This window comes from Bos grunniens, chromosome 12, assembly GCF_055505025.1.
Source record: "Bos grunniens cultivar Pamir isolate PY7600 chromosome 12, Bosgru_T2T1.0, whole genome shotgun sequence".
Lineage (NCBI taxonomy): Eukaryota > Metazoa > Chordata > Mammalia > Artiodactyla > Bovidae > Bos > Bos grunniens.
This window is the reverse complement of record NC_141176.1, coordinates 54,048,197-54,062,648: the sequence shown is the minus strand read 5'-3', so window position 1 is coordinate 54,062,648 and position 14,452 is coordinate 54,048,197. Positions and strand designations below refer to the sequence as shown.

General features: G+C 39.6%; 1 protein-coding gene across 2 annotated transcripts in view; it reads left to right on the top strand.

The window, feature by feature from the left end:
* The window catches only part of OBI1 (ORC ubiquitin ligase 1), a 44,914-nt gene that overhangs the window by 21,186 nt on the left and 9,276 nt on the right, over positions 1-14,452 (top strand). For both annotated transcript variants that reach the window (XM_086328603.1, XM_086328604.1), the window contains one exon: positions 3,170-3,258. In XM_086328603.1, the coding sequence (XP_086184729.1) occupies positions 3,170-3,258 (89 nt within the window). The remainder of the gene's footprint in view (positions 1-3,169; positions 3,259-14,452) is intronic.

The following is a 14,452-nucleotide window of genomic DNA, read 5'->3' as shown; positions in this document are numbered from 1 at the left end:
TTTCTCTACCTATAAAATGGAAGGTTTGGACCATCTTTTTTCTAGCACTCCCTTTCTCTGAAGTTTTAATATTGTAAATAGTTAAAGACTTACTAATTCCAAGAGAACTGTGAGTGATGGCTTTAGACTACTCCTGCAAAAGAATATTGAGAGACAATTTAATTCTTTCAGTTATTCTTCATCCATGCAAGAAGATAGAGAAAGCATAGGTGAAAAGGGCAGACCTCTAGGATTTGCCAGTCTAGGAAAGGAGATGAAATCCATGGCATCAGCATTAGAGGTAATGAAGTGATGTGGAGCTGTGCTGGCCAGAGGGACTAGCCTTTTGTCTTGGCTTCAGGTTTATCCACAGTGGAGGCCTGTTGTGCTGAACAGAGATGGGTTTGTGGTATCCAGGTTCATAGCCCCCTATTCAACCTATCTGCATTCTCTTAAAATACTGTTACTGTGCTGAACTACTGAATTCCACCTCCTGAAATCATTAATGCTCTACATATTTTAGAGATGTGCTGCCACATACCAGCTCTCTGATCCTCAATAAGATTAAGTAGCAGAGAATTATCTGCAACTTAGTGTGAATACTAAGTCAAATTGCATACCCACGTATAAAATAAATGCCATTTGGGCTCAGGAAGGCCAAGATGAGACAAAGTTGGGAACATAGTGCTTTAAGAGAAAAAGAAACTATGGATGTAACTGCACTGAGTTTGCTACAAGTCTAGGGGAAGTGTGTTGTTCCTTTGGTTTATAGTGGCCACCATTACCGTGTTAGTTTGAGAAGAGAAGAGGACATGGAAAGTAAAGGTAGCTGAGAAGTCAGTGTTTATCAATCAGCCATGTCCTCATTAACTGTCCTTCTTGAACTATCAGCAAGTTCTGTATGGTTTCTTTTATATTATTGAATTTCATTAAAATATTTGGCAATAAATGCTTCTTAGAGCATGAAGATATGTATGAAAACTCTGAGTTTATAAGAGTGGTATAAGAAAAAAAAGAGAGTGGTATAAGGGATGTATGTAAAAGGAAAGTACATAAAATACAGTTTTTCTTTGTTCTTTTAAAGATCATATGTTAAATTCAATACCCAAAGTTACCTTGAGACCTCACAATTATTTGGGATACTTGAAAAGCCCATTTTGAATACCTAGTGAAGGAATTAGGTAGAACTAGGCAATAAACTTGGAGAAGGCAATGGCACCCCACTCCAGTACTCTTGCCTGGAAAATCCCATGGATGGAGGAGCCTAGTAGGCTGCAGTCCATGGGGTCGCTAAGAGTCGGACACGACTGAGCGACTTCACTTTCACTTTTCACTTTCATGCATTGGAGAAGGAAATGGCAACCCACTCCAGGTGTTCTTGCCTGGAGAATCCCAGGGACGGGGGAGCCTGGTGGACTGCCGTCTATGGGGTCGCACAGAGTCGGACACGACTGAAGCGACTTAGCAGCAGCAGGCAATAAACTGGAACATAAACTAAAAAAAATGGACTTCAGAGGCAAAACTTGCATGCAAAATACGAAATAACAGCATATTATAAACCAAATATAGGAATGCTGAAGATTCAGAATAAAGGACTACCTAGTTTGAGTGAAATGGACTTTTTTCCTCATGTTTCCAAGACAAGTAAGTTTTGAACCATTATGAAGCCAGTGTTGAGATTGCAAAGTATAATAGTTAGCTGAAGTCTTTACTACTCTTTTAGGTGCAACAAATAGGCAGGACTCTCCCCTTTGTAACTTTACCCATCCAGTTCTCCTGAACTTGAAAATATCTCTGATAATTGAGGGTTAGCCAGCCCATAAAGAGCATCTTAGAAAGCCTCAGGACTGGTGAGAGACCTTGTCAAGGGGGATGGGGAAAAGAAATCAAATGAGGTTCTAATTTAAGCTTGTCATTCATCATCAAAAAGCATTCACTAAGTGCCTCCTCTTACAGTGCTATGCTTGAGGGCTTAATTCATTGTGTGTGTGTGTGTGTGTGTGTGTGTGTTTGTGTGTGCCTGTGCACACGCGCATGTGTGTGTATGAGGAAGTATATTACCTTTCCTATGTCTTCAGAGGGGCAGTAATGGTGTTTATCAGTCACTTAAAGAATTAACTCTCCACAGTCCTGGTTGGTTTGCATCCATGAAGATAAGCAGGTACTCAGGCTCCAAAAGAAACCTGGATACATCTGAGAGAGTGAGGTTGAGTGTTGAAAAGAGTGTCCTCCGTCCTGCTTCTCTTGTCACCCTTTTGGGGCATTTGTGTGTGGATGGACAAGTAATACAGTCAAGAATTCTAGAAATTATTGGTCCAATTTTTAAAATCTGTTTTCAGATTTTCTTAGTTTAAACCTTTTTGTTGACAATTGTTCTGACACTTTGAATGTTAATAGTCAGACAATGAATTTCTCTTGCTAGGTTAGTGAGATTGGTTCCTAGCCTAGGGAGTCTTATTTTTTGTTGGAATTCAGAAGCACAGTGACTAGCAGATTTAAAAGAAGTCACTTCTAAGAAGATTCTACAACAGACACTCTACTTTGGGGCTACCCAGGATCAATATTGACCCTCTAGATTTTCTAGCAATAAATATTTTGTCAGGCAGTTTTTAGGTATCATGCAACTCAAAGAAGGAAATCATACTTGCGATTAAAAAAAAATCAAAAGAGAATCCATACTTATTAGAAAATATTGATCCAAGAAGTTGTGAGCCAGAGCATTTGGGAAAACCATTTTGAAGAAAGCAGGCAAGTAGTTTAATGATATTAGATATGTTATCGCTAAAAACTTTTAAAATCAATCTCATAATGCAAGATACTTAACCATTAGTTTTGTGAATAATTGCATGTGGTATATTGTTACCATGCTTAGAGTATTCAGTTATATGAAAAAGGAAAAAAAAAATTTGCCATTAGTTTAGTCCCTTAACGACTCTAAGCTAACTAACATAGCTCTGTTTATTTCCCTGGATAGAAGATTTGCAAAGTGCTTGGGGAATTTGGATTAAAATGTGTGATCATGTTTAGTTTCCCAAGTCATTCCCAATGGTGGTTTTAAGTTTCTGAAGACATGCTCTAGTATTCAGTTTTCTCATACTGTTGCTCTAAAAAATACAGATGGCTCATGTCATAATTTTTACACATTTGTTTTTAACATATGCTTAATTATTTTCAACACTTTTTTTTTAAGGCAAATAAAAAATTGAAATTGGAAAATGGTGGCCTGGTGAGGGAGAATTTGCGACTGAAAGCTGAAGTTGATAACAGATCACCTCAGAAGTATGTATTTTGCTCATAGTGCAATGTTTCAGGTTATGTCAATGTTTTAGAATAAGCTGCTGTTACATTATGTTTTTCATTGGATTCTTTGTTGAAACATGGAAGATTAAGTAGAGTGTCTTACCTGTAAATGTCAAGTGTATACTTAGGTTATTGGTAAAATCTTAGTCTCAGTTAATGCTAATGTCGGAAGAAAGGATTTCCTTCTTATCCTTTTTCCTTACCTAATTATCAAGAGGTTTGTTTTATGTGACCTAAGACTGGTGAGCCTCCACTTGGTTTTACATATAACTGTTTAATGATCCTAACAAAGAGTAGGGAGACTAACATGATGCCTTTTGGATATTTTTTGAAATAATCTTAATGATAGTTAAAATTCATCCATTGCTTTGTCTTTACCATGTACAACAACCTGTGACATAGAACTACTATTCTCCATTTACAGATGATAAAATGGAGGAATAGAGATCAAATTAATTTTTCTAAATCTTCACAGCTAGTAAGTGGTGGAAATAGGATTCGAACCCAGGTAGTCCAGCCCCAGAGCTGTGCTCTGTTACATTACACTGAAAGCTGTTACACTACCCATTACCCTAAAAAGCCTATCTGAAATAGAATTTAAGGCTTCATTTGTTGAATTTTGTACTGATTTGAACTGTACAATTAAATGAATTTTTTTATGATGGGGTTATTTTCACTCCATTCCAAAAGATACAAGATTGCAAAATTTTGAACAGTTAGTTTAAAATGCTAAGAAACAGTTGAGAATTAAGATTTGAAGATTAAGAAAAGATGAGAGAGAGCTCTTGAGGTTGTTATTGTTCTAGGGGAAAAAAAAAATGACAAGTGAAAAGAAAATGTGACCCCCCATCCCTCTGAGGAGTGGCATATCAGAACTCCACACTTTCTTCCTGTCCAGCCATTTTCTCCTAATGGAAAAAGACAAGAAAGGCATAAACAAACATTGGAAATTTATCCTACCAGAAGTAGTTCTCTGCTTGTCATTTGAAAAGGAGAAAATATTGCCTTCAGTAAAACCAACTGTGGTATCAGGAAATGGTAGAAGTAAACCATAATTACTCAAAGCAGAGATAACTAACCAATAGAGAAAGAAGCATAGCTTTTACTTTTAAATAGTTCCTTCCCCTGTGCTCTCCAACCTCATTTTTCTTTTCACTTCAGATAATGTCCTACTTTGATGAATTAGTGAAATAAGCTTAGGAAGTGTTGCCGTTAATATATGGTGGTTTGAATCTCTGCTCTTCTTATTTATTGGCAGCTCGCCTTGCCAGTCATAATAATGTTTATCCATTAGCCATTTCCCACAGCAGGCTGAATGGAACTAAAGCCATTTTGTTCGTAGCTTTTATTTCTTGAAAAGTTGCCCACCAGATTTCAGATTTAGCACTAGCCACCAGGATGTGTGTTTTTAAATATCCTTGATTCCTACCTGATAAGCAACTGAAGAATCTCACCTAAAGAAACCTCACCTCTGTCTGTTTTCACAAGCAGTCACACTTCTGAATCTCATATAACTTTGTGATTCACTGTCTTTAGCTTCCATTGCTTCCCTTCAGGGGAAAGGGAACAGGTTCACTTAAAAAACGATTTGAACTGACCCCTGTTCCAGATCAATGTGCAATGCGTTGAGGTATTAAAAGTATGGCATTTGAATTATAGCCTTGTTTACCTCTGCATCACCAAGCCCTAGTGGGAGGCAGAGAGAAGCTGACCACAGCTGAAAATACCCAAATCTGGTTCACTTGAGGAGCACTCCTGTTTGTATTGAAAACAGTACGAAATTTCGAGAGTTCAAAAGTAAATGCAAGCAAACAGAAGCCATCCATTCCATTTCATTTCCTTGATTAGGAAGTGCCTTGACCAATTACTTTTCTCCTCTACTCGGTTAGTTGTCAAGGTGTACTTTTTATATACATGGCCTGAGTGTCTAATGTATCTTTCAGGTTGTTCAGACATACTCTATGAATCAGGCAGAAGAGAGAGCTTTAAAATTTAGATACTAGAAAGGGAAAAAAATTAGGAAGGTGTATTTGTTAGCTTGGGCTGCCATAACAAATACATAGACAGGGTGGCTTAAACATTGCAAATTTGTTTGCTTATAGTTCTGGAAACTAGAAATCCCAGGTCAAGGTTCAGCAGTTTGGGTTTCTGGCAAGGGCTCTCTTTTTGACTTGCAGACAGCCGCCTTCTCACTATGTCTTTGCATGTCAGAGAGAGAGTGTGTACTCTGGTCTCTCTTCTTGTGAGGCAGCAGTTCTGTTAGATTAAGGCCTCCTCTTTATGGTCTCATTTAACTTTAATTACCTCCTAAAGACCCTGTCTCTAAATATAGTCATGCTGAGGGTTAGGGCTTCAACAAATGAATTTGGTGGGGGGGTGGGGGAGAATGGGAATACAGTTCCGTCCATGGCAGAAGGTATTTCTTTTAAGGACTTGCGGGGTGCTCTGTTGCTTAGTTGTGTCCAACTCTCTCTGACCCCATGAACTGTAGCCCACCAGGCTCCTCTGTTTATGGAGATTCTCAGGCAAGAATACTGGAGCAGATTGCCATTTCCTCCTATAGGGGATCTTCCTGACCCAGGGATTGAACCTGCACCTCCATGTCTCCCGCATTGGCAGGCGGGTTCTTTATCACTACGCCACCTGAGAAGTCCCCCTTTTAGCACTCAAGCAAATATCATGCTGTTGCCCCAAAACTAGACTACAGTCTAGTGTGAACAAAGGGGACTTAGACATTTACACTGATTTCAAGTAAATAGTATTGTATAAAAGTAATGTATTTTATGATTTTTAAAAACAGTGGTATAATCTTTAAAATGAAATCTGGATTATCATTTATCTCCTCTGCTATTGTGTTTCTAGTCTTTTACCCTCCATTGTATTTAATCTCAATGTGTACCTGGATATTTTTCCTTTTTCAACTTTAGCTTGGAAACCCTTTTGTGCAGTGTGGCAGCTATCTCACTAAGCATACTCTTCTGGATTTCAATAATATCCATTCTGTTCTTTGTCAAAACTTCATTGTCCTGATAGCTAAACTGGTGGTCCAGAAAAATGCAACTTTTTCTTTGACTTGATGTAGCCACTTCCTGAATTAGTCTCTCCCTTCTAATTTGTTTTAACCTGAAGAAAACCATCTGCCTGCCCTTTCAGTTTTCTCTAACATGGACTTCTAAGAGAATCAGATTTGATATTTGGAACTCAAGAGGGGGTGATAATGTCTTTTAGTTTGCAAGACTGGTATGTGAAGAAAAGCCATTCTCCCAGCCAGCCCAGAAATACTGAAAGTTTACTTGTTGACAGTATCCTAGATGCTTTGAACCATGCACATTCTGTTTCTGACCCTTAAAGTTGGTTAGGTTCCCCTTACTATCTTGTACTTTCCCTTGTTAGCACATAATCACAATTACTAATAATTAGTGTTTTGTGTAATTACTTCGATGAATATTAAAGTTGTGTGTAACTATTCCAGTGAATTCAACCCTGAATATTCATTTGAAGGACTGAAGCTGAAGCTCCAATACTTTGGCCATCTGATGTGAAGAGCTGACTCATTAGAAAAGACCCTGATGCTGGGAAAGATTTGAGGGCAGGAGGAGAAGCGGGTGACAGAGAATGAGATGGTTAGATAGCATCACCAACTTAATAGACATGAATCTGAGCAAACTCAAGGAGATAGTAAAGGACGGGGAAACTGAAGTGCTGCAGTCCATGGGGTTGCAAAGAGTCAGACATGATTTAGTGACTGAACAACAACTATTACTTATTTCATATTTTTCTGAGTGAGGGCTATAGTTTTATTCACTGTTATAGCCGTGCATTTTATAGAGTTCTGCTCCTAGTATGTATCTGTTGAGTAAATGAATAAAAATGTAGCTCCTGAGAGAATTCCCCTTCTATTTTGCCAAAGATTTAATGAAGAAATTTAGTCATTTTTCCTCTTCCTCTTCTCCATCTCCCATTTAATGGGGGATCCCAAGAGTGTCACACCTCCACATAGTAAGAAACAAAAATAAGAAGCTGAAGGAAGGTAGAACTGCGTTTCTCATATTCCCAAACTGTGCCCTGAAGTCTGGATATATTTGTCCTTGATAGAGTTAGGAGTTCCTAGTGATTTTTTAGCTTCAAATATTATGAAGCTTATTAATGACTTGTAAAGCATTTGAAAGTATTACGCCCTGTCTCCGAGGTTGCTCTGTTCAGTTGTGCCATTCTTTTTGCTCTAGTCTCACTGGGCAGAGTTTGTGCCATGTTGCCACCTATTTTGAGGCTTAAACAGCAGCTGGCCCATGCCCTTAGCTTCTAACTTATGTTAATAGTGTAGGGTATGAAATATATATGTACATATACAAAATTTTGTATACATAGAATTGCATAGGTCATTTAAATCAAACTTGGTTATAATTGGATTAATAATGGCTTTCCATTCTATAATTATGTATTTGGTAATGTTATTGTATCTTTAGTGAGACCTGTGGGTTTGATAGTGTTTCTCTGCAAGCATCATTTTTACTGCCCAGCAACCCTAAGACTTATCATTATGGACCAGTTTTTACCCATGCCTCAGCAACTTCCCTTTCACTTTCCACTTTCATGCATTGGAGAAGGAAATGGCAACCCGCTCCAGTGTTCTTGCCTGGAGAATCCCGGGGACAGAGGAGCCTGGTGGGCTGCTGTTTATGGGGTCGCACAGAGTCGGACACGACTGAAGCCACTTAGCAGGTAGCAGGTAGCAGCAACTTCTGGAGGAAGATGAATGCTCCAGATACTCCTGGGTGGTGATCAGTATTCTATTAGGACACAAAAAGAAGTGTTCTTAGGAGGACAGAATAGACTTCATAAATCATAAGCTGTACGTTCTTCCCCTCTTGCTGTGTTTGTGTGTTCTTTGAGCCGTCTCATCAGCTCCCATGGCTTTAATAATCATTTTCTTAATATGTCAACGATTACAAAATAAAATCTAAATCATTGGCCTTGCCCTTTCTCCGAAACTGTAGGTTCATGTTTCCATCTGTCTGTTTTATACTTTCACTCAAGATCCTGTACCTTAAATTCACTGCAAAGCACAAGAGTGAAATAAATGCCTAATTCTGGAGACAGACTACCTGGATTGAAGTTTCCCTTCTTCTACTCTCTCCTTCCCCTACCCAATTCAATTTTTGCTATACTCAAAATGGTTTTTTATGAAGTGTAAATCACGCTATTAAATCTCTTATCTGAAACTGTCCAGTGTTTTCCTAAAATACAATCCGGACACTTTGCCAGCTAGTCACGATGCTTGCCTATTCCATCTCATCCCCACAGCTTATCCTGCTCTAGCCATACTGGCTGCCTTCTGTTTCTAAAACATGCTAGAATTTTTTCCCTCTCTTAGAATGTCCACATCTTTATAAGGCTGTCTCCCATTATCAGATTCAGAGAGGCTTTTCCTGATCATTCCATCTAAAGCAGTCCTCTGAAGTTGTCCCCATGACCTTTCTTTGTGGAGTTTAGAATGGAGAAGACAGAACCAGAGGTCAAGCAACTAAACAAACAAGTAATTTCAGACAGTAATAAGGGCTAAGAAGACAGGTAATACTGTAACATTGGTTGTGCATTAACTATGGGCTCTATTATAAGTACATCTCAAGCTTTAACTCATTTAACCTCACCCACCTACTAGATAGGTACCACTACTAGCTCCATTTCACAAGATAAACACTGAAGTACAGAAAGTTTAAATATCTTCCCCCAAATCACAATGCTAGAAGGTAGACAAAGCCAGAGTTCAGTTCTGGAGAGTCTGGCTCCAGAGTCTGCTAATAATCTTATGCTGTATTGCTTCACCATGCCATGATTTTATCACTGCAGTTAAGACTGAGTCAGGAAGTAGAAGGTGCAGAAGCAGAGGGCCGCTTCCTTCCTAGCTTCCCCTCCCTTCTTCCCTCCCTTCGTTCCTTCCCTTTCTTTAACATTTAACGGTGGCTTTATGAGGTGAATGCTTGAAAATATTCAACAGGAAATTTAATTTACTCTGCACTAATGTTTGCAAATACATTGTTGCTGCTAAGTAGCTTCAGTAGTCCGACTCTGTACGACTCTGTACGACCCCATAGACGGCAGCCCACCAGGCTTCCCCGTCCCTGGGATTCTCCAGGCAAGAACACTGGAGTGGGTTGCCATTTCCTTCTCCAATGCATGAAAGTGAAAAGTGAAAGTGAAGTCGCTCAGTTGTGTTCGACTCTTAGTGACCCCATGAACTGCAGCCTACCAGGTTCCTCCATCCATGGGATTTTCCAGGCAAGAGTACTGGAGTGGGGTGCCATTGCCTTCTCCGAAATACATTGTTAGCAATTCTTAAATATTTCAAATCAACTAACTTGAAGTACAGAAGGCTTGTTCTCTAATAACTCTTCAGGTGACATGAAATCTGAATGAAGCCTATATGAGTTGATTCTAGCCTTGCTGCCCATCTCCTTCACTTGCAAAACCCCAGCACCTGAAAGGCACCTGATACATACTTGTTGAGTAATTAAATAAACAGATAAATAACGTTCGATAAATTACTTGACCTGTTGGAGCCATTACTTTTTAATGTAAAATGTGCCTAATGTACCACTTTGAAGATGAAATAATTGTATGTCCTTGGCACACCACGTAGCACAGAGAACTGGCGGAGGTTTGCGTCTAAATAACTGGATCCATTATCCATCCCACGCTAGAGACTGTTTATCCTCTTGCTTTGTTTCTGTCCTCGTTAATGGCTTTACTACTTATCTGGTTGCCCAAGATAAAAACCTCAGTCTTCCTTTCCTGCGTTTTCCACCGCTTCTTCTCATCCCATTCCTTATTGTCCAGTGTATTCTATCCTATCTATTAAATTCCTGTGTAATGCCTCTTCTTGTTCCCACTAGTTTCGATCCACGTGATTTCATGCTTAGCCAATTTTAATAGCCCTCTGCCTCATTGCTCTTGTCCTGTCACAGCTCTGGAGCATTTGCTGTATGTTGCCTGAATTCTAGAATATAAATTTGATCATCTCACTCTTGTTAATAACCTTGGGTGATTTTCTATTTTTCACAAATTGAAGGTTGGATTTCTTAGTATAGTACATGAGCCTCTTTACTAATAGGACTTTAGCTTAGCCTTCTTAGCTCCTCTCAAACCTTCCTCTTCATGTACGCTGCCGTGGCCCTGATGAATTTCTCACTGGGCCTGGATTTGCATGTGGTGACGTGTACCTTTGCTCATGTCTTTTCCTTTGCCCCTGGTCCTCTCCATTAGCCTTTCATTTTTTATTCAGCTTGATGAATCCCTACCCATCCTTTGAGACTGAGCCCAGTTGTCATTTTGTCTATGAGACTCTCTTAAGATTTCCTATTGTTCTTTTATTGTATTGTTTTAAGGATTATCAGTTACATGACTGTCATGCTCAGTCAATCTTCCAACTCCTTGGAATTAAGCCTTTTTTTCTGACCATGTCACATGGCTTGCAGGATGTTAATTCCCTGGCCAGGGATGGAACCCATGCCCCTGCAGGGGAAGTACAGAGTTCTAACCACTGGACTGCCAGGGAATTCCCAAGACTCTTTTTGTGTGTGTGATGAACTCAGTGTATATCTATATAAAGTGTGTGTGTGTGTGTGTATTTTCCCTCTGGGACATAGCAAAAGGACATAGCATTCTCACACTCTAATGCTTTACACTGCTGTTTGGAGGGAACTGACCGGGAATTAAGACTTGAGCTTTCTTGAAGCTTAAGGTATATAGGGTTTAAGAAGGCAGAGAAAGTTTCCTGGCACTCTCTAAATGAGGAGAGCAAAGGGATTCCCTGAAGTCTTCCAAAATCATCCTAGAGATTGAGAGTTTGAAAGAGGAAAAGAGGAGACAGTGTCAGGGCTTGTATTTTGAGTCTGAGTCTCCTCAGTTGAACAGGTTTTCCTGCCCTTACCCGTCTCCATGCTGACTGTGAGCTGCGCCCCTTCCTAGTTCACAGGTCTAAACTCCTCCTCAACTGTGTCTCAAGACCTACCACCAGTACCAGGCCTGGCTTTCAGCTTCCTCAGCAACACCTCTGCTCTTGCTAGCCTCGGCTGTTCTCTCTTCCTGACCTTTTCTGGCCTTTTTTGTTTCTCATGATTCTGCTCTGACAAACACAATGATTCCTGGTATTTGACCCCAGCCTGATCCGCTGACTGATTCTGCTGTGCCCTTTGGTTTTCCCGGAAGGGGAACTTGTAGACTGTCAGGGGAGCCTGATGATACCCTGGGGCCAGACTGTGACAGCTGGGTGTGCTCAGGCCCCTCAGCCGCCTGAGGGGCCCTTCTCTGGATATTCAGCTAATTGGGGGTGGACAGTTACTGCAGTTTTCTGTCACCATGTCTTTATTGTATTGATAAGATACTTTAGGAGCCTGCAGTGCATGCTAACGACTAAGCGGTAAGGTTGTCAGAAAGATTACGAACTGCTTGAGAACAAGGATAATGTCCTTTTGTTTTCTTCCTCATCGCCCCTCAGCATATATTAGTCTTCAGTAACTGTCATCTGAGTAATAATTACAGAGTGGCTGGATCACAGTTTTTTGTTTTATTTTGTTTCATATTATTCCTCATGCTGAGAGAGAAAGATTGATTTAACTGTAGTGACAAATGTATAGATCGTGTTAGTCCAGAGATTTTTAAGTATGCTTTTTTCCCCCAACCACAGTTGTATTCTTTTATACTATTGAGATTTTATTGTTGTTAAGGTTAGTATACTTTGGGGAAAGGTATGAAATCCTTTATTCCTCTGAGGACTGTAAAAAGATATGAAATAGCATGTCTCAAGATTCTCTCCTTCCATGAAAGATTAGGATCGCCATTTATGTCATGTCAACTTCAAGGCTGCTCTTAGAGGATGGAAAATTAGGGCATTCCTGTATGGAACTGAAATACATTTATCAAATAGAACGGAATTTATTTCACAGTAAAAAGAGTAGTCCATCTTCACAGGGAGCAAATACGGATGTGGGATGGCCCTTTTTAGAGACTTACCACAAAAGGAATTTATTCCTTTTCAATTTGCATATACTGCCCAACACTTGCGTGTTCTCTATTAAGAATTTCTAGGTAGAATTGAAGTGGCGGATGCATGATTAGTTTAATAAACATACACAAAAAAGCTTTCTTTAAAGTCGTGTTAGTAATATGAGCTATTATTTTAAATTCGGTTCTGTGTTTGAAAACTTGCAAATCCAGACACTGCCTTTATTTTTTGAGAGGTGGAAGAAAAAGGAATGGCTGCAAGGGCTGACCTCTGTCTTTAGGGAGGAACTGTGGCTTTTTTTTTTTTTTTAATTCTTGCAAATATTGGAGCACATTCTGTTTGGGGATAAAACTAAGATGCAGTATAGCATAGCTTATGTTTTTTATTCCTATTATACCCCTGTGTAAGTAAGTACTATGTGATGTTTAGGTCCTAAAATTTTTGCATTTAAAATTTTGCTCATTTCATCGGTAGCTTTGTTTCTTTGTAGTTGAAAATGCCTGCTGATTGTGCATGAGGTAGACAAGAAGATCATGTATGTTTTTTATACATAGAACAATTAAAGATGGAGCTTCCAGTTTATGATTCTAGTTCAGATTTAGTTTATATATCTCTGGTTAAAATAGTCACCCTTTTTGGGTTGGCATTTGCCAGGTTGATCTGTGCTACAGTTTCCTGGAAGGCCATTTTAATAAAGGATCTTTGGCAGCTTGAAAATTCTCTTGAACTTATGTCTAGAACATGATAGATGTTTGATAAATGTTTATTGGCTTTGTGCATTCAGATCTGAATGTCTTCCTACATCTTGTTATTTCCTTTCCATATTTCTATTAGCAAATGTATGTATTAATATATATTACAACAGAGCTAGACTTGGCACTCAGTAGACATGCTAGCATTTTTACTACCTCATAGTATAAAGAGGTGCTGATATTACTTAAGCAGGGATCTCACGTTCAAGCATCTCGTGGTTTCATACATGGTATTTGGACTTCGAAAGACTTGGCTTCCTGCTGCTTCCTTTCTATATTACCTGGGACAAGAGACGAGTGCTTTAAGTGTCTCGTTTTTTCATCCTTAAAATAAGAAACATAGATCTTGCTTCATAAAGGTGACATGACAATATATATCAAGTATATAGCAATGTACTTGACACAAGTAAACGTTAGTAAATTGTGACTGCTGCTGTTACTGTCACCATCATTGTCATTAATCGTCACTTACGCTACTGTAGATTTACCTGTTACACTTTTGGTAATGTCCATCCCCAGAGTTCACTTTTATTTATTTATTTGGATGTTGGGCCAGGGAATAGAAACATTGTTTGGAGTCCTCAGGAGGGAAGGTTTTTTCCCAGTTCTCTCTCAGTAGGCTTCATGTGGCTTAATAAATTTTTGTGGACTCAACTATTGTGACAGGATTGGCCATAGATAGTAACTTTTATGATTACCAAAGTCTCAAGGAATGTAGCATTTTCATAACTGAGTCTTTCATTTTAAACAGAGAAAACTCTCTTGAGGAAACCCTGGCAAGTCATTGGGTTCAGCAGTGGCTGAAAATGTCTAGGGCACTTCCCAAAGCTTCTCTTGTAGTTTAAAGACAGAACACTCTCCCCAGTCCTGCCGTTACACCCAGAAGGATGAGAATAGATGTGGGTCACACACAGACAGGTCTTTGGGAGCGGGTGAGAGAAAGGCCCCCACCAGCAGATACAGTCTGGAGCTGCCTCAGTGCTGGCCCTCCCTGTGCGCCTTCCCTGGAATATACCCCTCCCCATCCTCTCCACACATGCGCATGGCAAAGCACATGCTGGGACCTCTCCTTTCCTTCCTGCTTCTAGCCAAACTCAGGTCCCAAGGAGCTCCTATTACACACTACTCACTTAAGTTACATCTAATCAAAGAGAAACTCCAATATTTTGGCCACCTGATGTGAAGAACTGTCTCATTGTGAAACACCCCGATGCTGGGAAAGATTGAAGGCAGGAGGAGAAGGGGACGACAAAGGATGAGATAGTTGGATGCCATTACCAACTCTATGGACGGACATGAGTTTGAGTAAGCTCCAGGAGTTGGTGATGGACAGGGAAGTCTGGTATGCTGCAGTCCTTGGGGTCACAAAGAGTCACACGATTGAGCGACTGAACTGAACTGAATCAAAGAGAGGCAT